The 24,772-nt window shown below is 45.9% G+C and overlaps 1 protein-coding gene across 1 annotated transcript in view; it reads right to left on the bottom strand.

The window, feature by feature from the left end:
* The window catches only part of PPP3R1 (protein phosphatase 3 regulatory subunit B, alpha), a 53,940-nt gene extending 31,842 nt beyond the window's left edge, over window positions 1-22,098 (bottom strand). Inside the window, exon 1 of the mRNA XM_083175740.1 lies at window positions 21,468-22,098. Coding sequence (XP_083031866.1) covers window positions 21,468-21,800 — 333 coding nt within the window. The 5' untranslated portion in view covers window positions 21,801-22,098. The remainder of the gene's footprint in view (window positions 1-21,467) is intronic.
* Between the last annotated feature and the right edge of the window lie 2,674 nt (window positions 22,099-24,772).

Genomic DNA, 24,772 nt, shown 5'->3' with positions numbered 1-24,772 from the left:
AGCTACTATATACACAGTTTGTATATGAAGAGGGGACACGCAGTACATCTGGAAGTTTATACTATTTGTCCCTGCGTTCTGCAGGGCTTACATCCCAGCCCACTCTGCTATTTAACTTCTGCTTAACTGACTTAACAGATGTCTGAGCAGACAGTGCCCCAACCAAGATCCTCTTATGCAAAGGGGAATCCTTTCGCATATCACTTTTCAAATCTGTGTAAAAGGCCAAGGGATAGCACATACACAGCAAGTTCCAGGGTGGACACGTAACCCACCACCTGTATGCAGCAGAGTACTGACAAGCAAATCAAAATGCTGTTTAAAATAGACCTATGACCAATTTATTTATTTTTTCAGTCGTACACAAGAAAAAATGTGGGGAATATTTTTGTTTTGCTGGGCTATAGTTAGCCTATCAGGTGAAATTCTATGGAATAGTTTAATAGTATTCTTTTAAAGCCTGCTTTAGGTAGTTTGTTATGTGGGTAGATATATAAAGAGAAGGGAAAAACCAGTCGCACAGGATAATGGTTGGATATATATGTGGGATGGCCCCTCTTATTAAGATTCCCATGAGCAGTAATTATGGGGATGAGGGTGTGCTGCCACTGGACATGAAATATGACAAGAAAAAGAGGAACAGCAAGGATGTCACTGTGTGGCGCACCAAAAGGAGTTTTAACAATAAAATTTAACTTTTATTAATTGCATGTTAAAAAAGCGAAATAAAACACAAACATGTAACATATACACACAGACATGTGATTTAAAATGGGATATTTCTATCCCTACAACGTGGGACTCCCAATGTCTTGGCATTTAATTCAATCAATTAATCACGTGGTATAGATAGGTGTGTTAAATATGCGTACTGTCTTGTGATGGCATCTTTTAATCTATGGAGAGAAATTCCTCTCCAGCCTTTATCTTTTTTTTTTTTATAATAATTATTGTCACAGTGGCACATATACAAGTTCAAAGGAGGAGCAATTAACGGGATCAGGCTAAGTACAGGTAGGTGGTAGACGTTACGTCTCATATGGAAAAACCTTTGTGATGTCTCACAGGTTTATAGTCCCACAAATTAGGCAACTTAAATTCTGAGAGATCGGCTGTATGATGCAATTCAAACTGGGTATAGTGCCCAAAGTATATTGGCTACTATGTACCCAGATTTTGTACCGCTAATCTCTATTAAAAAAAGAGACTGTAGCGGTCTGCGTGTTTGTTGCAGATACCAGCCTGTTGGAGGAAGCGGTAACAGACGTCATGCACCGCTCCTCTGCTGGTGTTCCTCTTTTTCCTGGGTAGATATATAGTTTGATACATTGTAAGGGCTATTTTACACACCGGCTCCTGCCGGGCGGCGAAAACCCGCACGGCCAGGAAGCCGTGCAGCACATGGCAGTTTAGAATGGAGGGGATGGCCACAGCCCGGCAGCCGTCCCTTCCAGTGGTGGGATCCGGCTGCAAGCGGGCGGCCGGGCCGTGGCCGTCCTATCTGAATGGACACAATCATGTCCATTAGTAACTACTGTGCACGGCACGGCTTCTGGCCGTGTGGGATTTTGCCGCCCGGCAGGAGCCGGAGTGTGTGAAATATCCCTAGTAGATAAAAAGCTTGATAGATCGTTAATATGACTAGATCGCTTAGAACTGGGGTAGCCAACTCAGTCCTCCTCACAAAATCACAAGTGAAGTAATTACCTCCACCTGCGGATCTTTTAAAATGTGTTAGTGAGTAATGAGTGCAGCTGCGCAGCAACTAGACTGTGGAGAATGTAAACTGATTTATGGACACAGTTACATCCTTTACACACTGCAATTGCCTGAGCGAACCAGGTCGAGGTGCAGCATTAAAGCAGCTAAGTCAATTATTAGGGTCGACCAACCCGGCAATTCAACCAGGTTCAAAAGAATGGTTAAAACCAGGTCACAGTGTATAATGGGAGAACCAGGTTTAGGGGGTATTCAATCCCCCGCCGCTATTTCCCACTGGGGAAATAGCGGCGAGTGTCTATTCAATGCGATCTTTCCCAACAGCATTTAAGATTTATCTCGGCAGAACGGACCCCAGTCAGGCTTATTTTGCTGGGAACAGCCATGGATTGTTGAGATCATCTCAATGATTCACGGCTGTTTCTTGCTTTTCGGCACTCAGCAGGCGGGACATTGAATCCCGTCTGGTGAATATCAGTCGAGCGGGCCGAGAACAGGCCAGGGTCATGACGTCCTGACAGTCGTGACCCGGGATAGAATACCCCTTTAGTGTGAAAGGTGTGACCCGACCAAGGTTTTCTATGTGAAAGTGGTATTCAGTTAAAATAGTACCGATGGTAGATCGTTTGACAGATATTTTGTATTATTTAGGTAAAAAAAATTTTTTACATTTAATCTACAAATGTGGCTCTGAAATTGGTACAAAAAGGGTCTGATGTACCGTTTTCCCGGACATCTGTGCACGTTCATTACCGGTCGAGCCCTCTAATACTCAGCAACGCTGCCAGCAGAGAGGAGTAAGGACGGAGGAGGCTGCACATGGGTCATATATAATAATACACACAAGTTTGTAAATCCTCCAGAATTTAATATTTCTGCTAAAATTTGGCCTAAAACTACCTCATCTTTCACACAAGTCCTAAAGACAACTCTGAACACAATCGTAGCGAGGGCCATGACGCACCATGTCCACCACCGGCACTGGCAAGTGCGAATGCACTTACAGATGCCAGTTCCTCATGCTGTTTTCCCAGCTGGAGGCATTTTTTTTTTAAATAATAGAATAGGCTTTTTCTGTACCATTTGAATTAAACTAAGGTGATTTAAACCAGACAACCCTGGAATTTTTCTTCTGTTTCCTTCTAAATGTGAATACCTGCCAGAGAATTACAGGCAAATAGTCATACATAATTTAGCAGCAGGGTCTGCCAAAACAAGGCAAACAAACGGGCTGATGGTGTCAGAAGCTGTTGTTGTAGGACACAGAGCTGACACATTAAGAGAATGTTTTAGAGGTATAAATTATCATCATTTTACAACTGGCTCAAAGAGGGGAGAACTCAATTAGTGCCCAGAGGATCCACACAGCATATCTGCCTAAAGGTCCATACACACGGTGCGATCATGTCCAACGTGTATCAACAGCGATGATTGCTATCATCGCTTGGGGGTTGAAAGCCACTCAGTGCATACACTGGCATGTATTCAATGCCGGTGCGAGCGGCCGGCGAGGGGGTTAAACTGCGAGTATCGCAGAAAACCAGTGATCCTCGCAGTTTAACCCCCGCGCCGGCCGCTCGCACTATGCAACGTTTCGGGGGAATCCTCGCCGTCACAGAACTGCGAGGATTCCTCTAAACTGCGAGAGCCGCGGCTAGTGCAGCAAACTCGCTGGAATTAGCCTCGATTCTCACAGCTTTTGGAGGCACATACGCCAGTTCTCCCTCGCTCAAAAAACGGAGCGAGGAGGAATTTGCGTATGAGGGGGGTCAGTTGAATACTGACAGGGTGAGCGGTGACTGCGAGCAAAAAGTCCTGCTTGCAGTCACCGCTCGCCCACGGCATTGAATATATGCCATAGAGTGGCTTTCCCCCTGCCCAGTGCAGCATATGAGCAGCTTTCCCAGCGATGACGCGGGAGCACGCAGCAGCGCTCCCCGCTCATCACCGGGCCATAGACACTGGGCGGCTTTGAGGTAATAGCCACCCAAACTTGCTGTTTTGAGCGGCTTTCAGCTCAAAGTTGCCCAGTGTGTATGGGCCTTAACACTGCTGCACTTTACAGCGTTAGGGGACTTTGCTCCAGCACCCGATAGGGTCATGGGGACTTTAAAGCAAATCTGGCATTCACCGGCCGGGTGAAGGGTATGAATATCAGTGCGGTTTCCACATTTAAATGCCACGACAATGCGATACCTTCGTCCATAATCAAATCCCCCCCCCCCCTTTCTAAGGGCTGATATTGTTATCCATTCCCCACACTGGATTTTCAGTGAACTTGCCATTAGGTTAACATTTATTTGCCAATCAGCTGGAAATGACAAAGTCCACTCCCTTGAACACCTGAAGATATAAGGGGGGGTATTCAATCTGTGCCAACATTTCCTGACAGGGGAAAACTCGCCACTCCCTTATTCAAGTTCAGGTTTTAATTCATGCTTGTGCATAGATGGTATAATCCTACTGAATGAGGCACTATAAGTAAGGATATCCTTAAATCCTGTCTGTGAGGGTACCTTGGGCACAGTTTGGGAAACCCTAGGATAACTTCTTGAGCTGGATGTTTACCTCAGACAGTCAGAAATGCTGCCCTTCAAAAGCTGGGTCACCCTCCTACTGCGAGGTGTCGAGGAAACTGGCAGGAATGGGCTCCAGCGCATAGAGAACACAGCCACATAGGATTATTTGTTGCTGCTTGTAATCGTAATACCGAAGATGGTAATATGCAGATGCTTTTTTAAAAAGCAACATGAAAAAAGGCAGCTCATGTGAAAAAGCTACTAAAATTGGTGCAGAGAACACGTGAAATGTTAATATAGAACGTGAGATGTTCGTCATAGCTGCACAGCCAATACAAGGACAGTTCAAGATAGTGATCTCTTATCTGCCATTTTATGCAAAGGCACCAAAAAAAATCAGCTTCAGCTACAGTTGCCCTCGCCCCCCACCATCTGATCAGATCACTCTCAGCTTTGATAAGCTCCAGAAACTGTCAACATAGATTTACATATTAGTAAAAGCTGAACTAAAAGTGGTCTCCCAACGCTCCATTCTGCAGCACTTCAGTCATCATTCCATCACTGACGATATCTCTCAGGTGGGTGGGTGGGGGGGGGGGGGGCAGACACGCAAACTCTATGAATAGAATGAATGTGGAGGACACTGCTGTAGCCATACTTTCCACTTACAGCCATTTATTAAAAGGAACATAGGAAAGTAGTGTAGCAGAGTAAGATACTTAATGTCAATATATGGCCAGCATGGTGGTATAGTGGTTAGCACTTGTGCCTTGCTACGCTGGGGCCATGTCTTATATTCCTAATGTTTTCTTTGTGAGTGTAGTTTCAGTGTTCATTCTAGCACCCGCCATCTTTGAAAACCCATGCAGTTGCTCTTCCCTGCCTGGGTTGTCGCTATCTACTGTAGTGCTTCTAGCACAGTGTGTTCTGTATATCCGCACTGATGATGCTGGAGCGCGCAGCAGCGATCACCACCGGGGCAAACACACTGGGCGGCATTGAGCTGAAAGCCTCTCAAACCTGCTGTTTTGAGCGACTTTCAGCTCAAAGTCGCCCAGTGTGTATGGGCCTTAAGATTACATTAGGATTCTGGGACAAACACACAGGAATTGAATCCTGGGATGTTCCACAACACTATTTGGCATTAGTGTAAACATCCCCCATCATCAGACGTTATATTGAGCTAGGGAGCGGGCAAAAAAACATTGTTGATGATCCATCTCATCTTGGTCATGACTTGTCAATTTGCTTCCGTAGGGTAAACATTATAGAACGCTGTTGGTAAAAACCATCTAGACATTTAAGAATTGTTTTCCTTCTGCATGCGGTTATTTAGCGGACTACTTGAGTTATTGACAGATGGGTAGAGTTCTTGAGTTTATTTAGATGATTGTTATGTATGTAATAAGGTCCATACACACTGGGCGACTATGGACAGCGATGATCGCCATCATCGCTGCCCGGTGCTGTCAGGGGGGAGAGGACGGCTTTGCATAGGGCAGCACTATGCAAAGCCATCCTCAAAGCTGCTCATCTGCTGGTAATACGGCTTTCCCGGCGATGATGCGGGAGCGCGCAGCAACGCTCATCGCTAGGCCATACACACTGGGTGGTATTGAGCAAAAAGCCGCTCATACTTGCTGTTTTGAGCGGCTTTCAGCTCAATTTCGCCCAGTATGTATGGGCCTTTACTAGTAAGCCCACTTGAAGCAAAAGTTAGTCTGCTACCTTCTGTGTTTGTGCATGTGTGAAAAAGAGATGTAGCTTCACTCTCTGCCAGCAGATGGCAGTGTTTGGGAGACTCGTGGACGCGAGCTATAGATGGATAGCGGATTCTTATGTATTGTGAGTATTTGTATGCTTGGCCAATACAGCCAATTCTGAAATACAGGTCTATCCCAGGCCTGTCACTTCTAGTCATGACACGACCAACCTTAAATTGCAAATACCTCTTTACATTGCTGCAGTACCCAAGGCAGAATATGACACCACTGAAAGCTTGAGGGGAAACCACCAACAAAGCTCTATTTCAGTAACAGCTATACAGTAATGTACTGCTGCGCAACAGTCACATACACAGTGCAACAGAGCACATTCCAAAATAAAAAGTTTTACACTGCGATCATTGGGCACCCCATCTCCTTATAACTGCAGCTTTGTGTTACGCGGAAGGAAAACACTGCAGGCAGATTTATTTTTCCCCTACTTTTTGAAGGGAGCCTGGAGCTTCCCATATGGTCTGATTGGCACGCCACAACATTAAGAAAATAAGCACATGTTAAAGTAGTTCAGATTACAGAAAGAGTCTGCAGGAGCACATTAGAGACATGCATGTCTGAGGCTCTCCAGCATATTACACCTCAGGGTCCCCCCTTCACTGCTCCAGTCTGCAATGTGTTCTAGGCTCAGGGGAGATCTCCAGGTATTTAGTAACGTCTCAGCCTTAAAAAAGGTAGACTTTTTTTTATTTTTTTTATAAACGGGACTAGATATAGTAACAAATGTAAAACCAGCAACTTGTATTGCATCATGAAAACACAAATGGAAAAGGCAGGGTCTGCAATCCTTGTCCTTGCAGCGTGATAATAGGAACAATCTCAGCCATGTTCTGCAGTAACGAAGGTGTAAGTGGAATAGAAGATATTACATGGATCCGTATTGGAAAGGACATACACAAAATCCAATGTACTGTATAAACGCTCTGTTTACTGGAGAGTTCGTTGCGATGCTGCTTTGGGAATCCTGGTAAACAGTGAGAAATGATTACTGTCCTGCAGGTGGGTGTAGAGAAAATAAAACTGCAGTCTAGCAGTACATTCCAGAGGAATGGCTCCACCAACGCACATCACTAGTGTAATACACAGAACTCCCTGCTGCCTCCACTCCAGCTAATCAGGGAAGACGGCTTTTATGCAGCAGCGGATATAGACGGCTCTGTACTGATCCAGCATTCGTGCAGTAATATACATGGTGCATTTTGCAGACAATAGTACGCAGACAAATAATAAGTAAGCAGGAGATAACAAAAAGAGAAGCAGTCTATTCACAATGCACACACCTGGCTAGAGAAGTGTGCCAGGTGTCCTGTCACTGGCAGGTGTTGCTGCTCTCTATCAGCTGGGTCACAGCAACTTGCCTCTACACAGCAGGTATTAAATCATTCCAAAGATAAAATCTAATACGTTCAGACATTTGCCACCTGGATGATTGTGCCGTGTTGCCAAAGATGGCCCTTCTATTGAGCAGCATTGTTTATTAAAAAAAAAAAAAAACTGATACAAATAGGTCTGCTTGGTTTTAACACCCCAACATGCATTTGGAGGCCTGACTTGATACTGACTTCCGCACAGAGGCGACTGCACTCCGCACATAGTGAACCGAATCCAAAACAAGGGTTTACAGAACTGATTTTCAGTGATCAAACCCCTTCTCACAATCCCGGTTAGGAGCAGGTTCCTATAGGTCTCAGATGATTGGGAGACTCAAATTTGAGCAGTCTGTAAAGAGGCAATGTGGCTTCTGAAAGCACTGGAGCGATGGCTGACCCACACAAAAGTATGGTGGGCACACAGCAGAACGACTTGGCCTCAATACCTTCAATTTAGATCCAATTCTAACTGATTGAATGTACATTGTGCACGTTTTGGCATTTTTTAGATCCGATTCCGATCCGATGCGTGTCCCCGTCAATCATTTGGTCACTTCGTGGATCCTACCTGCAGCAAGTAGGATTCGTCAATCCAACTCCAACCGGGAGTCCATCCCGTAGTCACATCCGGATCGGATTGAGATCGTTTTGTACAAAAACACATTTTCAACAAGTCATGAGCTGGGGACTGCCTGGAAGTTCAATGGAAATAGTTTCACGATCGTCTAACGATCGTGGTCGTTCTGGTGTGTACCCTACATTATATCCAGCCCTTGCTTCAATGGTCAACAAGAACAAAACATGGAATGGGTCTGTTGCGCTTCTAGTCCTCATGCCAAGACATGTAACATCGTAATGGAGGGTTCCCAGAGAAAATGGACATCCACTGGAGAGTAACATGGGGGAAAGTAGCGAGAGAAACCAACCTCCGGAAGATGAGGAGAGTTGTGTAAAAGTGCACTGAACATACACAAAACTATTAGATAAAAAGGTAACCACACATAAGTAAGATGGCAGAAAAAAGACAGAGGACATTATGCAAGCACTGGTTGCTGTAAATATATTTGGGAACAGTTAAGTTTTGATCAACATAAATGACGAATCGGGGCAGTAACGGTTATACAGAGAAAGTTCTACAATAGGAACGTATTTTCAGTTTCCTTAAAGCAGTGCAAACCATGCCACAGCTCTACTGGAATACATTGATGTTCACAGGATTATTTCCTGAATGGAGTATAAATAATGGCATTTTCTCACACAAACGTCAGTGTGCAGGGAAAAACTAAGAATTTCTATTTAATAAATGATTCCGAAGGTCTTGTGTTCTAGAAATGGTCTGAGTGTAAAGACCTTAAACTTCGCCTGTATAATACGAAATTACTTTGTGGACCGTTTTGCTTTTAGCACTTCACGATAGTAAGAAAACGTATTGTTTGTATAGGGAGATGTGAGATCTCTGACCTTGGCGTAACACTGGAAGGTACAGACCTTGGGGATGTGTACTTTGTTACAATGCATACACGCTGAAAGGTGTACAAGATACCGATTGGCACCTGCTAATTATTTCCTGGGAAAAAGCCAATTATGGTCTATCCCAGGACCCGTTCCAATCTGCACTTAGGCCCTCAAACACTAACGAGACTTCTCCGATGGGAGAAGTCACATGCAATCACCCTTGAGCTCCCGGCAGCTTCCTGGGCAGCAGGGTCACATACGATACATTGGGGCAGACGTATTAAACGTGGTGAAAAGATAAAGTTGAAGGCGTTAAAGCATCAGCCATGTTTGAAAATTGACAGTTAGGAGTTGATTAGCTGGTGCGTTATCACCTTCTACTTTATGTCTTCACTAGGTGCAATACATCTGCCCCACCGTATGCGAAAGGACCAAATACAATGGATCTTTTGCGTTGCCATCAGATGCATCTGTAGGGCCTGCCTTGTGATCTCCGGCTCCGCGCACCGGATCGGAATATGAGCTGAACCACATGAGATTTGACACTTCCTCTAACTTATCGGAACTGGATGAAAAGTTCCCAAGTCACGCTAGACACGCTACCTTATCAACAGCAAGAGCCCAATGTATGGTTATTCAGGATAAAGTGGATTATCTGTTCTCATGTTATAAAACGGCTGAAAATTAAACATAAAAACTCATTTATTTTACGATGGAAATAGTAAAAGTATTTGAAATCTTCTGGGTATGTAATACACTGGGTATATATACAGTTTTCAGGTGTAGTAATTCTTTGAAGGAGAATGGCACCTGCTTTGGCTAAATTGAATTTCCAATATTGCAATTTTGTCTTTTGAAACCTCAATATTCTAGCTGTAAGTATGTACGTATGGGAAGAGCTCAACAGTGATGAAATCATGGTACGGCAGGAGCAGGAGTCCATACTGCCAGGCCGGCCGTACAGGTAATGTATGGGAAGAACACAGTGATGAAAGCATGGTAGGGCAGGAAGCAGGAGTCCACACTGCCAGGCCGGCCGTACAGGTAATGTATGGGAAGAACACAGTGGTGAAATCATGGTAGGGCAGGAAGCAGGAGTCCATACTGCCAGGCCGGCCGTACAGGTAATGTATGGGAAGAACACCGTGATGAAATCATGGTACGGCAGGAGCCGGAGTCCACACTGCCAGGCCGGCCGTACAGGTAACCCTCAGCTTGCCATTGCTCCGATCTGACAAAACAGGAGAGTGGCGTGTTTGGGTGTGCATGCATGACATGATTTACAGGTCCTACAGAACTAATAACACACTGCATTTACTAGTATGGATACACAAGGAAAGATAATAAACAATGAGACTATGTAATGTGTCAACAAAGGATGCTGGGGATTACACTTGTCATGGCTATCCGACAAGTGCACATATTACTTCTGTTTGCACTAGATTACACTGTATGCTGGTATTTGGGACAGGTCACGGGGAAACTTTACCAACGCCTCCTTATTGTCAATGTTAAAATATAGCAGATACCCAGTAACTGTAAATTGTACATGCACTGTTTGGTATTCAGATTATATTTGTAAACCGCATCAACAACCTGCCCTATATTGTGTGTGTGGTGGGGGGTGAGGATACATCTATGAAATGGGTGCTTGCAACTGATGAGCACGCAAACTGCAAATTAACAGCAGGCAGGCTGTGGAGTGACCGTTAGGCAAATCTGAATCCAAATCACCAGCCCCTTATGGCCAACAGCACTCTGTTTAGTGCTGAGCTACAGACAAGAGTGTGCTAGAAGCACCAGAGCACCGTGCAACACCCCAGACAGGAAAGAGGAATTGCGCAGTGCTAGAATGAGCACTAGTCTAATGTAATCTTCTTGGCAAGACTAAGTATTTGCTTTTGTAGTTTACGCTTCAGACAGACAAATGACACGGCCTCCATGACATAATTAAACCAAACAGCAATAAAGCAACAATTAAACAAACACAATGCACAGCTAGTGACACCATTCACAGCCCTGTCACTGGAAGCAATGTGGTTTGCATTTGTTGAGTGCCGAGTGCTTGGATTGGATGCAACTTTCACATACACTGAACGAAGCCGCTTCCTCTGATAGCAGGGATTTCCCATATCAGCGCACATGAAGAGGTCACTAGCCAATTAAAATATTGGCAAGAGTTTTACAAATAAAAAAGGTAAGTGTACAATGGTGGATTTTTTGGATTTATCCATCGATCACTAATGAAGAGCAGAAATGAATGGGAAATGCTATAGGCTTGCTTCTACTCCTATAGGCACATGACTGTTGCGATTCTGGAGCCAGTACATGAAATATGCAGCCAATCGCTCTTCTCAGTAACTTCAGAAAGACACTTACACTGCGATTCAGTTATCAGCGATGTCCCAGAATGCACACATTGCCGGGAATTACCATAGCTTTCCTATAGTCCCGTACACAGAGTGCTGCGTACCTAGCGATGTGATTAAGCACAGACCGCTCAGCACACATGCGATGCACCAGTGATGTGTGCGGACCACTGTTCTCCGGTGAGAACACTAGCGATGGGACTAAATATTATACAAAATCTAATCAGGCGATGGTGACGCACAGGAACGCGCACTGCTGTCGCTGGGGGTATGCCCACTGAACAATCCATGCTTAATTTCTAAACAATCTAGTCAGATTGCTAAGAAATAGCCTGGAATTGCCTCGTGTGTATGGGTCTTAGGAGTATGAGGGCCGACTACTTGCGGATAAATTTGTTCTCAAAATGGCCAAAACCATGTGCACTGCAGGTGGGGCAGATGTGCAGAGAGAGTTACATTTGGGTGGGGTGTGTTCAAACAAATCTAAATTGCATAGGTAAAAAAAAAAAAAGTAGTCAATATTTACCCTGCACAGAAATAAAATAACTCCCCCAAATCTAACTATATGCACGTTACATCTGCCCCACCTGTAGTGCAGCATGGTTTTGCCCATCTAGAGAACAAATTTATCCTGCAATTAGGTCTGAATTAGACCCAATATCCAGGGAGGACATCCAACTTCTTATAAATCAGATCATTATCCAAAGGGCAAAGTGTGAGAACCTGTGCTGTAAGGTTTCCAACCAGATAAATAATACCACTTGCAGATCGCAAGAGCGTCGCACTGGGACTTGGAAATGGGTCAGTCCCGAAACGACCCTGCATTTTGCTGTCCCTGGCCGCTTCATCGATATGCAATGGGGCTAGGATGCACAAGGAGACTAATACATTATTCAGACATACAACCCGGGAATTACCCTGCTCAGAGCCAAGGATTTTCTCATTTGAGACCCCCCATTCACTCTACAGACCAGGGAAATTCCCAGGTTGGCCCCTTTCAGACATAAATAGAAACTGTGCTAATGACCAGACATCAATCATTGCAAAACACATTGCTATGATTGACATCTGGTGATTAGCTCAGTTACTTACCTGTTTATCATCTATTTGCCATTGGGGAGTGACTCCCCCCTTTTTTTTAAAAAACAGCTGCTTGACAAGGTAGTATCAGGTAGTAGATATATTCTTATATTACATTTCTTTTCCTCTCAGACATAAGCTGGTTTCCCAAGTTTTTAAGGCAGTGTCATTACAAAGGGATGGTTTGCAGGCACTCAGTAATGAGGGCATGTGAACGTGGGCCCTCTAGACGACCCTGGCCGATATAGTTAACCATATTGGCTGCGGGTGGCCGATTTTGAGTATACTCAGTGAACGATAGCCATAACATACATCACTGGGCCCCGCTGGAAATGCAGATGTTTGGTATATAGAGACAAATTGACCTGCATGTTCAGCAGACGACAATGGTCATTAACAATGCGTGGGAGCATACATCGTTAACGATATGGAGTGAACACTAGAAAATATAGTAAGACATTGAATGAATAAGACATTTTTTGATAAATAGAAACAAAAAGACACCCAACGCTCAAAGATTCTCATAGGGTACCCGTTCACACTGCACAGCATACCAAGAGGACACAACTGTACACTAGCTAAGAGGTTAGACAAGGTCAGATATAAGCTCTCTAATGTGTCAATTCTATACAGAAGATGTGAATAGCACCCGCACTATTCTAACCAGTGCGCTGCAAGGTCGGAAAAGGCCGGTACTCGCAGGCATTCAGTCGGGAGTACCGACATTTTCCTACTTAAGTGCTTCCGCCAATGCTGTTCGCACCGTGCTCGGGCATCGCCAACCTAGTTTTGTCGGATTTGTGTACGAGCAGAAATCCACTAGATGCCATCAGCAGCGCCCTGATTAGAAAACTCCAGGAGCTGCCTCCCATCGCTATTCACATCATTCTGAATAGAACTGACCCCGAAGGTAGGTAATGACTATTAGAGCTTACTCTGGAAGCGCACCGGTAACTGTGTGATCCTTACACAGGTGTTAGCAGCACATATAAAAAAACAAGCAGCGTTATATACAGAATGTTGCAAGGAAAAAAATAAGTTTTTTTTTTTTAGGCACACACTGCTCTCTTGCCGCTTTTACATTGCAAAATGCAGGGTCGCACCGGGATTTTGCAGGGACTGTTTAGTACCGACCCTGCATTTTGGGATGTTCACATCCCTTCAGCGAACTGGCATTATTGACGGTGCGTCGAGGAGTCGGCGCGGCATTGGGGGTAGGGAAGGAGGCAGCGCTTCGAGCTGGCACTCCATAGTGTGAATGGGAAACGGGTTGCTTGACCCGTTGAACCCGTTCACACTACACAACAAACCGGTAAAAACTCTGCTTTTTTTACCAGTTCGTATTGGCGTGTTGCTACCCGTTTGTGGGACCTGGTAACCCCTTTCACATCGCACTAATTACCGGGTCGAACCGGCTTGTGCCCGGTAATTAGTTGCAATGTGAAAGGGGTATCATTAAACTTCATTTTTTTTTATAATACATAAGTTGTATAAATCTTCCCTTTTCTTTTTGCATTATATCCCAGATATAAATGCAATACAATTAAACATTTCCAGCTATTAACATTACCTGTGATAACGACGTTGCCAAAACACAGTATTAAATCACAATTTTATTAGAAGGCTACGGGTTACAGCAAAGTACAAACATGTTTATCTGCAAGTTTAAACAAGGCAGCCGAATCCTCAATTATACTGTAAAGTGATGAACCTCCAATTATGGTAAGATGTGACATCCCTAGAGGCAAGCCTTTATACATACACCAAAAAACATTCATATATTATTCTAAAGGAAACAAACGGGAGATCCTAAACCCATTAAGGCAATTAAATCACATTCTAGTGTTCTTGCGGCTCTGGAATCACCTTATGTATTTAAAATAAAAACATGCACCAAATAAAACTACACCAGTAAATAATTTACTGGCAGATATTAGGAAGGAACTTGTTCATCGGGGCAGGCTTACCTGCATTATAATTCAAAATTTAGCAAACGAAACAGAATCGTACCCACGGTTCCATCATAGTTGTCCTACGCCGCAAGATACATAAACACCAATGCAGATGTATATGGTAGATTGCAGGCCCAGTATACAAAAAGAACACTATCAAAATAAATAAAGTGTTTCCATGGATACACCCAAGCAGGAATGTACACAAAACTAAATTGTTGTGAATATACAGAACAATGGGACTTGATTCATGAGGGGCGGCTCCTGCCATTACAGATGAACACTGCAGTCTTCAAGCATCTAGAAAGCCTCTACTCTTTAACTATGACCATCCTGATCATTAGTCGCACTACCATACCTCTCAACATGACCCTCTCCAGGAGGGACATAATGCTCTGTTTCTCGACTTACCTCTTCATTTATGATTACCATCACCTGTAACAGGTTAATGGATAAGAAAGGTGGTTCAGCACAGGTGATGGTAATCATAAATGAAGAGGGAAGTCAAGAAACAGAGCAACGTGTCCCTCACGGAGAGGGTCATGTTAGGAGGTATGCACTACTACTCTGACCAAAGCAGTGCAGACAATTATACCCCATTTTACCCCAAAATCCCGGATCAGACCCGGTAATTGGAACACTGTTCCAAGCCAGGTCGGATCCGGGATTTTGGTTCGTTCACACTGCTGTGCCGACGGGGGCGGCGCTTGGAGAGGACATCATCTCCAAGCGCTGGGACCGCCGTGCTCTGGACCACCATGCCGGGAGCAAGCCCAGCACCAAGGTAAGCTGCTGGGCTACCCCCAGCCTCCGTCCTTCCTGCCTCCGCTGCTGTCTGCACAGTACAGAAGACAGCAGTGGAGGCTGTGCGTGCCCCCCCCATTGCTGTAAACGGGAGCCGGGTAGGATGACCCGGCGTACCCGTTTACACTGCCCGCTACCCAGGTACTGCCCATGTTCTACCCTGGTCAGGACCTGGGCACAGGTCCCGTGTAAAGGGACACTGGTTAACCCCTTTTACACCGGCGCTGACCCAGGTCCGCAAGGGAAAAACCTGGGTTTTTGCGGCGGTGTAAAAGGAATATTAGACAGTTCTGACATAATGACCAAACGCCCAAGGGTCCAATTAAAAGCATTTGACCAATGAATGCAAGGATTGGAAGATTGCAAAAAGCAACAATTTATTGTCCATTCTAAAAACATGACAGAATTTGTGGCTAGTTTTGTCACAAACACACAGCTGACTGGGGACAATGTGGTGTAACACAATGAAAACATCTGCTCAGTTCATAGGTCCTTTAAGCCACCATACAATGCATTCATTCTGCAGGCCTATGATCTGTGTGAGCGGATCCAGACAGATGCCCGACCACAGCTAAGTGATTAATCTGATATAAATCCGGATGCTAAAAATCAGTTGCAGTCCATCATATGGGACTCCAGCCTATAGGAAAGAAGACGACGCAGGAGGAAAGCGGCAGAAGGTCTCCAGGCTAAAGTGGCTCCACCTTTAAATGTATGTTACTAACTATAAGTAAAATTATAGTCTTTTGAAGCTTGTCCTTCCGTACTATTGTTGTATATGTAAATCAGAGCAGTGCCCAATATGCCAGCTAAAAAAATGCATGAGTTCCACTTCTTATTTAGCGCCTTCTAGAAGATAATAGATAGAATCTGATTGGTTGCCCATAGCAACATCCCATCTTCAATAGAACTCCCATCTTCGTAAATAAACCCCTATATTTCTATGACCTACGTATTGGATTGATGAAGACTAGGTGCCTAGGCTCCCTGGGGTGCCTCGGGTTGGGGGTCCAAAACAAATGTATGCTCAAAGTGATAGGCAAAACCAGTGCTGGTGGCTGCCAATCATAAAATGTACGGACAATTCGAACCACAGCTATGTTCCCCACCACATAACATAGTGGTGACAGTTAAGCACAATTTACCTTTTTTTATTATTATTATTTATCCATAATAAACTTTTTGACTATGGGTGCCTTGATATTCTAGGGTGCCCTGGTCAAGAACATTTGAGAACCACTGCACTGGGCTATATATCAGCCATTTGAGCGAACGGACGATACACCACAAGGTCTGAACGGTCATTCACAGACATGGTTTCAAGCTGTGCAGGACACCCAATGGCTGTTATATATTGGTGCATCTGGCTGTGTGAACCAGGGATTGCGGTGGAGACTGAAGTCAATGTTGGACACCCAGTTATGACATCATGACTGGAGTGGCTATTAGGTAAGTATACAGATATTCCCATACATCTGTCGAAATCGTGCCAAAAAGCCCCTTTCGGCAAGCCAGAAACCATAAGAATATTCTAGTGTCGGGCATCTTTTCGTCTTAATCTCAATACAACTAGGACACAAAGACTGTGCTGATAAATGTGATATAGGACACAATCTGTGTGCGTTTATAGAAGGCCATACATTTGGGCGATTTCTTTGAGGGGAGAAGTCGCCTGCGATCCCCTCTTGAACTGCATGGGAACCTCCCGGGTGGGGATCCCAGCCAAGCCCGCCTAAAAGGCTTTACGATCCAACATATCTATCGTAACCCGTGCGACCCTGAGGCTCCAATGCACAAAGAACCGCGCTTCGCATCAGACCTCATGTCAACATTTGGGAGTTCAAGGTGAATCGGATGCGATATATCGCGGGTGATAAAAAGCGGGTCCTGATTACCTGATCCAATAGATCATATGTGCCACACGTATGATCTACATAGGATCCGACCGAGAAAGCGGATCAGATGTCAAACACCTCCAATTTGGCCCAATTTCATCATATAGATCGGCTTAATCCGTCTGAATCGGACCTTAAGATGCATTCTCAGCAAAAAAAGACAGGTGACTTTTGAAGATTTGTACAGGACTTGGCGTCTCACTCATGTTATTGACGTACTGAGGCAGGACGTATGAGGACACCTCTGTATATGCTTACCTGGATCGTCCACTCAGACGGTGCGACACTGGGCTCTGCGTTTTGGCACAGTGTGTACACATCTTAAGACCTGTGCTATTGCAAGAAATTGCTCAAGGGCAGAATCATACTTTGAAATGTCAATGTTTTTCGAAAGTCATGGTTTTTCATGTCACCCGGCAGGTGCACTGTATATCGCCAACCGTTTTCAAAATCCACAGGCAACCTGGAAAACACAAACTGTGTGGGGACCTGGGGACAGAGTTTGACAACCCGTGTGCTAAAATATATACACAGTAAGGGCAAAGTAAAAATGAAGACACATTAGGAACTCTGCTGACAACCTATTTGATAATAGTTTAAAGCCATATTGAAAAGTGCAGCAGTACAATGATTGTTATTCAGGATTTCAAAACACCAACTGGATACTGTAGAAAGGGTTACTTCATACTAAAAATGATACAACCATTTTGGGGATACTCAGATTTACGAGGACATCTACTGACAGTGCAGATGGCCCTCTCTGGTTTCATATTTCCAATACTCACACTGTCATGTGACTGAGAAGCATGGTTTTGGTTTTAGGTCATTTTGCCAGTCCCAGTCTGACGCTCCCCCCACCCCTTCACACAGATAGTTATTAGGTCAAGCATTCCTACCCAGTAATTTGCTGATCAACACAGGTATCTCTTCTGTGTGAAAGGGTGTGAACCCAAGCCAAAATTCCCAAGTCTTCGACCCAGGTGATAAACACAAAAAAAAAAAAACATACCCGGCAATGGCAAATTAGCAGGGTAACCTAATTAACCCTGAAATTTGCTTTGGTGTGTGAAAAGAGCATTAGCAAATACTGTAGGCCCAATATTTGTTAATAATGGCTATAAACAGTAATAAGACTTCAGCAACTCAGCCGCATTTCATCAAATGCAGTTTTCTACTCAAGCTGGGTAAAGGCCTATGCAACGGACGACCGCTCACCCGATATCAGGTAAATGGCTGACAGTTGTATAGGTGTGTATCCAATCCAATCTGCCAGATTGTAGGTCTGTTCAGTGACAATCTTTTTCAGCAGATAGTTACAATGAGCCTACACATGTAGCAGTTTGCTGGGCGTTCTGAGCGATGCTACTGTAGATTGCTCAGAACGCCCAGCACACAGCGATGTGTCAGCACTGTGTGCTGAGCGATCTACCAGGGTCAGTGTTCGGCAATGTTACAAGCTTAATCCAGCATGGCGGATACTAAATCGCTGGGATATAGCGGCACACGGTACAGTGCAGCACAACGCTATTGCTATGCCCTACACACAGACCGATGTAGGTGCATTTTCTAATCGATCTAGCGAGATCGCTTAGAACAGGGGTGGCCAACCCGCGGCTCTCGAGCCGCATGCGGCTCTCCCCCTTGCTAAGTGCGGCTCCTGCTGCCCTCCGTCCCCGTCCCCCCGCTGCCGGTTCCCCGGCCCGAATCCATCCTTGAGGGGAGGAGAGCACGCATTGCGCATCTCTCCTACCCCTTAGTGTGCATCATTGTGACTGGGCCGTCCGCCAATCAGAGCTCGCGGGCCGGCAGCCAATCAGGAGCCGGCCCGCGAGCTTTGATTTTTGGATGGACCAGTCACAGGGAAGTGAGGGGGGGGAAGTAGACGTGCGCTGTGCTGTGCTCTCCTCCTTGACATGCAGGAGTCTGACTGCAGGGGGACGCCAGACTGTCCTCTCCCCGCCCAGCAGCAGCAACAACGGTGAGTGCTGCTGCTGGGAAATTATCACGGGGGGCATAACTAGCACTGTGGGGGCGCATATGTGGCACTGTGGTAACATATCTGGCACTGGGCACATAACTAGCACTGTGGGGGCATATGTGTGGCATTGTGGGGGTATATATGGCACTGGGCGCATAACTTGCACTGTGGGGGCATATGTGTGGCATTGTGGGGGTATATATGGCACTGGGCGCATAACTTGCACTGTGGGGGCATATGTGTGGCATTGTGGTAACATATCTGGCACTGGGCACATAACTTGCACTGTGGGGGCATATGTGTGGCATTGTGGTAACATATCTGGCACTGGGCACATAACTAGCACTGTGGGGGCATATGTGTGGCACCGTGGGGCATATATGTGTGGCACTGGGGGCATATCTGGCACCTTGGTGCATATATGTGTGGCACTGGGGGCATATCTGGCACCGTGGGGCATATATGTGTGGCACTGGGGGCATATCTGGCACCGTGGGGCATATATGTGTAGCACTGGGGGCATACCTAGCACTGAGGGGCATATCTGGCACTGAGGGCATAAAGTTTTGTCATGTAGCCACTCCCCCTTGTGTCATATGACTACTCCCCTGAGCACGCCCCTGACCACACCACTTTTTTGCCGCGTGCGCCAAAGGCATGATGTCGGCTCTTTGGCTTGATTGCCGATATTTTTCGGCTCTTTACCTCGGACCGGTTGGCCACCCCTGGCTTAGAAAGTGTCCCTAAATCACTATGTATGTAGGTAGACTGAATGTTATATCAGCAATCTACATCTCCAGAAGGATTGAACACGTGTGTACCCAGCTTTGTACAGGTCAAAACCTGACGCACACTTTCCCAGTGCAAGGAGATGCATAGCAAACTACTTAAGCTTTGAAGCTTCAGATCTTACATAAGGTCTATAAAAGAGATCCCTGACTTACTTAACTGGTCTGACATATTACAGACTGTATAGGTGAAAAATAAAGTTCTGGTTTTAGTAAGGGAAAGCCACAATTAATTTGCCTGTAACCCAATTGGTTGCCTGGGAACCAGCTGCAGAAACTCCCTTTTTAGGCTTGGTTTACATAGGCTACCGTCAGCTGAATGGATGAGAAGCTACACTCAGCTACTGACATGACTGGAAGACATTAGCGTGTTCTTGGCCACAGCCAGACTTTAAAAGGGTGCTGGAAACCTAAAACTCCAGACAATTAAATGCTATGAAAATACAACATTCATTGGAAACTATTTTAGCAAACTATCCAATTTAAAAGCTGCGTACAGAGCGGTGCATCATGCTGGCACAACCACATGCAAAAGTCACTGAAAATACGGTTACATTTAACAAAAAATACCTTCAATATATATCATTTTCCAATGCACTTTACTACAGCGCCATTTAGGAATACAACTTGATTTTAACATGCTGTATATAGAAGCCATTTAGAACAGCTATAAATACACAGAAAAAAAATAAATATATATACTGTTATTTTATGTATAATAAAGAGATGATTTATCATTTGTATTTTATACCTCAGCAAACCAACCCGTTGATATATGCCCAGACGCCACATCATGTACCTGCAATATGAACACACTTCTCTATTCTTTGAATACCAATCATGTTCATTTTACAGTCTGCATGGGCCAGCTTGCACCAACACAGCCTTGCCCAGACACATGAAGCAGTCTGCTCTCTCCCCCCACCCATACACAGGGAGAGCAATCCAGCAGCTTCCTTGCATTACACAGGGAGACGCTGCAAAGACTGGGTGAGCATTTAAATGGCATCCAACGCGTGACAGCTAGGAGAGGATACCCCATAATAAACAGAGCAGCCCTGTATCTCCGCAGTCAGGAGGGAGGAAGGGGGGTGTCGCTGTCACTCAAGTGTGGCGGTAATGACAAGCCCCCGAGTGAATGGGTGGAATACCAGCACTAATCAGCAAATAAGCCTCATTACTGCACCGCCTATATCCTCTGTGCACAAATCCGGGACTACGGCTACGATTAACCCGTGCTGCAGTGTTTATGGGTCTGACATGAGCCCCCACCCCCACTGCATGTGTCAGGCTGGGAGTAAACCCAGGGTGCATGTACATCTAGCAGGGGGGGGGGCAGGTTTACTATATAGCACAGCATAATGGTGGCACATCCATGTAACCAGCTGCCTGCACATACATGGTGCATGCACAGCCTACGAGGAGATGTGTGTGATAGAGAGCGATATTACACACACACACACACACTGACACATATGTCAGAAAGGACTATAGCAACACCCCCACTCACAGATACAAAGTAATATATATATATATATATATATATATATATATATATATATATATATATAGCATATTGACATCTATGCAGACAGACAGTGAGAGCCACAGCTCGGGAACACCTGACAGCAATGACGGCAGTAGACAGCAGGCGCTTCCGCGGCTTACCCGGGGCCCAGCGGGCCAGGTGCACACAGGCACACAGCCCCCGCCGCCGCCTCCATTCCCCTCTCTGCAATGCGGCCCTGACCTCTCCTTACCATGTTGTCCGCTTGGTGCCTCCGTCCGGTCGCTGCTGTATAGGTGGCGGGGGTGAGCCGCGGTGCTGTGGGTGCTGTTAGGTGGCGAAGCTCCGGCAATGAGGACGCTCCGACACTGACCCGCCGCAGCCTCGTACAGGGGAAGAGGGAGCAACAGAGACTGGGAGGGAGGAGCGGGCGGGGCCTCCTTGCGTCACTATGGGGTGGGTGTGGCTTCCCTGCCGTTGTGTCAGGATACTCCGGCGAAGCGTCGCCCCTCCCGAAGCAGCGTGGTGACGTCAGCACGGCACGATGGGCAAGGGAGCGGCAGGGCTGCACTGCGTCAACTACCATGGTGCCGGCGCCATGTTGGTTAAGGGCAGAGTCAGTGAGTGAGTAACCCACATAAGCGTTTCCTGATGCCCGGGGAGATCCTCTGCTAGCGTGTTCCTCACACCGTTACGGGAGCAATGCTTTACTGCATTGTGTATGAACACGGCGTTGATGCGAATTTTCTGTGAGAGCGCGTAAAATGGGAGAATGCAGTGGCACTGGCTGGTAACGCAGGCGCAAGAGATTATGCGAAGCTAACGTCGGAAATTAATAAGAGTATGAATTAGGGATAGTCATCGATGATTAATCGATGGTTTATGGTACCCATTTTGCTGCCCCTCTAAATCCTTCCGTAGCCTGAAGGTCTCCGTCCACTAGGGCGAGGTATTGCATGCGATACCCCACCATCTCACCCTGCAGCTAGTGATGGCCATCGACTATTGATGTTCCCAAAACATCGATGGTTGGAACCTAGTGTTCGATGTTTTGGGCATCGATAGTCAAGGGTCGAATAGTTTTGTGCCATCGATGGATGGCTTGCGATGGTAAGGTTGGGGGCATGTGCGCAGCGTTGCTGTATTAGGCGGTGTTGCTGCGGGGGGCCCACCCCGCTGGGAGGTGCATGCATTTGCAGAAGAACGTTAAACTCGGTGGATGGCTAGTTAAAGTTTCTTCTGCGCATTCACGCACATCCCTGCCCTCAGCACCCCGGCTACCCATCCCATCGCTCTGCGCATGCCCGGCGCATCGATAGCAGGAACTATCAAGGGCCGTCTTCACATTAGGAATCGCCCCTGGGCAACCTAGTTCACTGGAACAGCGTTCGGCCAGTCTTTTCAAATGCAACAGCGCTTCCCGCCCGCCGGCAAATAGAGCTTTGCCGATTCAGGCTTCTAGCTACCGCCGCCGGGTCCCTGATCCCCCTGCCCAGATCCCCCAGCGAGGGTGATCGGATCCCCGGACCCCGTCCACCATCTTTCCCATTAGGCTGGGATCCTAGGGCCCCTGGGCAACTGCCCATCGTGCCCAATGGGAAAGACGGCACTGGAACTATCGATGGTAGGGGGTAGAATGTTTTATAGCCATGTGCTGATGGCCATCCCTACCTGCAGCTGCCAGAAAGCAGGATCAAATATGATACATTGTATGCAGTTCTTTTGCATACATATCTTATGCGTTCCTAGTCAGGGCTATGGGCTACAACAAATATTCATGGCAGGTGCTCGCAGTAATAGTAAGCTAAATAAATAGAAATTCATCTAGGGAAAAAAAAGTGCTTGTGGGTAATTTGCATTTTAATTAAAAAAAATATCCAAAGCAATTATTTTTGGCTTACTTTATTTATTTTTAATTATTAATTTTAGTGTGTTCTTTATCTAATGAAATACTGGATTTGGGGTTATTTTTTTACTAGCAAAAATGACATGTAAATATTGAACTAAATGTTAAGCTAATTTTCTAACCATCTCAACCAGAAAAATGCAAGTTTACGACTGGATCAGTGTAAGTTATTAATTAAATTTAATTAAAAATGTAATTTAATTTGCAATGTGAATTTGTGGAGAAAATGGCAACCTAATTGGATTAATGGATCAATGAAACCTGGCTCTCCTCCTCTGACACTACCTCCCTTGCTGCCCTCTCCTATGGAGGCCTCTCCTTCACCCACTCGGTCAGACCTGATGGTCGCCAGGGTGGAGGAGTAGGCATCCTTCTCTGTCATTTCACCAGAGCCTTCCCTCACATTCTCCACCTTTGAGGTACACACTATCCACCTCTTCACCTCCTTGTGGCTGTGATCTACTGCCTCCCCCAGCCACTGCTCCCTGATAATTTTTCTGCATGGCTTCCACACTTTTTTGCCTCTGACCTCCCCTCTATCATCCTCAGTGACTTTAACATTCCTATTGACATCAATAATGCTGCCTCCTCTAATCTTCTTGCCCTTTCCGCCTCCTTTGGACTTTCTCAATGGACCACCACCCCCACTCATAATCTCGGACACTCTCTTGACCTCTTCTTCACCCACCATTGTAATCTCTCTGATTTCTCTAAGCTTCCTTCCCACTCTCTCCTCCCCTCCCGCTTATTGCCCAGGCTCGCAGTCATGAGACGCAATCTTGGGTCTCTTGGCCCTGCTATCCTGTCCTCTGACCACTCCATCCTTGATCCTCTTTAATCTGGCTTTCGCCCACTACACTCCACTGAGACTGCCCTGGTGAAAGACACCAATGACCTGCTGTGAGCCAAATCCAGGGGCCACTTCTCTCTGCTTATCCTTCTGGACCTCTCTGCTGCATTTGACGCTGTGGATCACCCTCTCCTCCTCCACAAACTCCACAACATTGGCCTCTCTGGCACTGTTCGTGACTGGTTTACCTCTTACGTCACCAACCGTTCCTTCTCTGTCTCTGGCACCACCTTCCATCCTTCTTGTTGGTGTCCCTCAGGATTCAGTCTTTGACCCCCTTCTGTACAACCTCTTCCCTGGGTGCACTCATTAACTCCTTTGGTTTCCAATACCATCTCTAAGCTGATGACACACAAGTCTTCCTCTCCTGATCTGTCCCCCACTGCTCTCTCTCTCAGGTTTCCAAAGGCCTCTACACCATCTCCTGGAGGTCTGAGTGGTCTCTGAAGTTTAATATGGACAAAACTGAACTCATTATCTTTCCCCCACCTAGAGTTACACCCCCTACTAATATCTCTATCACCACCATCATCTTCCCTGTTCCCCAACTCTGGTGTCACTCTTGACTCCTCCCTCTCCTTTGCAACCCACATCCAAGCTCTGGCCCATTCTTGCCGGTTCCAGTTATGCAACATTGCTCACATCAGGCCTTTTATCTTCCAGAGTGCAACTAAATGTAACATCCACTCACTGGTTATCTCACTCAGCTACTACAATGTTCTCCTCACATGCCTTGCTTGCTCTTAACTGGCTCCTCTCCAATCTGTCCTTATCACTGCAGCCAGGCTAAAGGCCCCCATAC

Source organism: Crinia signifera, chromosome 3, assembly GCF_055691185.1.
Source record: "Crinia signifera chromosome 3, ASM5569118v1, whole genome shotgun sequence".
In the NCBI taxonomy this organism is placed as follows: domain Eukaryota; kingdom Metazoa; phylum Chordata; class Amphibia; order Anura; family Myobatrachidae; genus Crinia; species Crinia signifera.
This window is presented reverse-complemented; position numbering and strand designations above follow the sequence as displayed.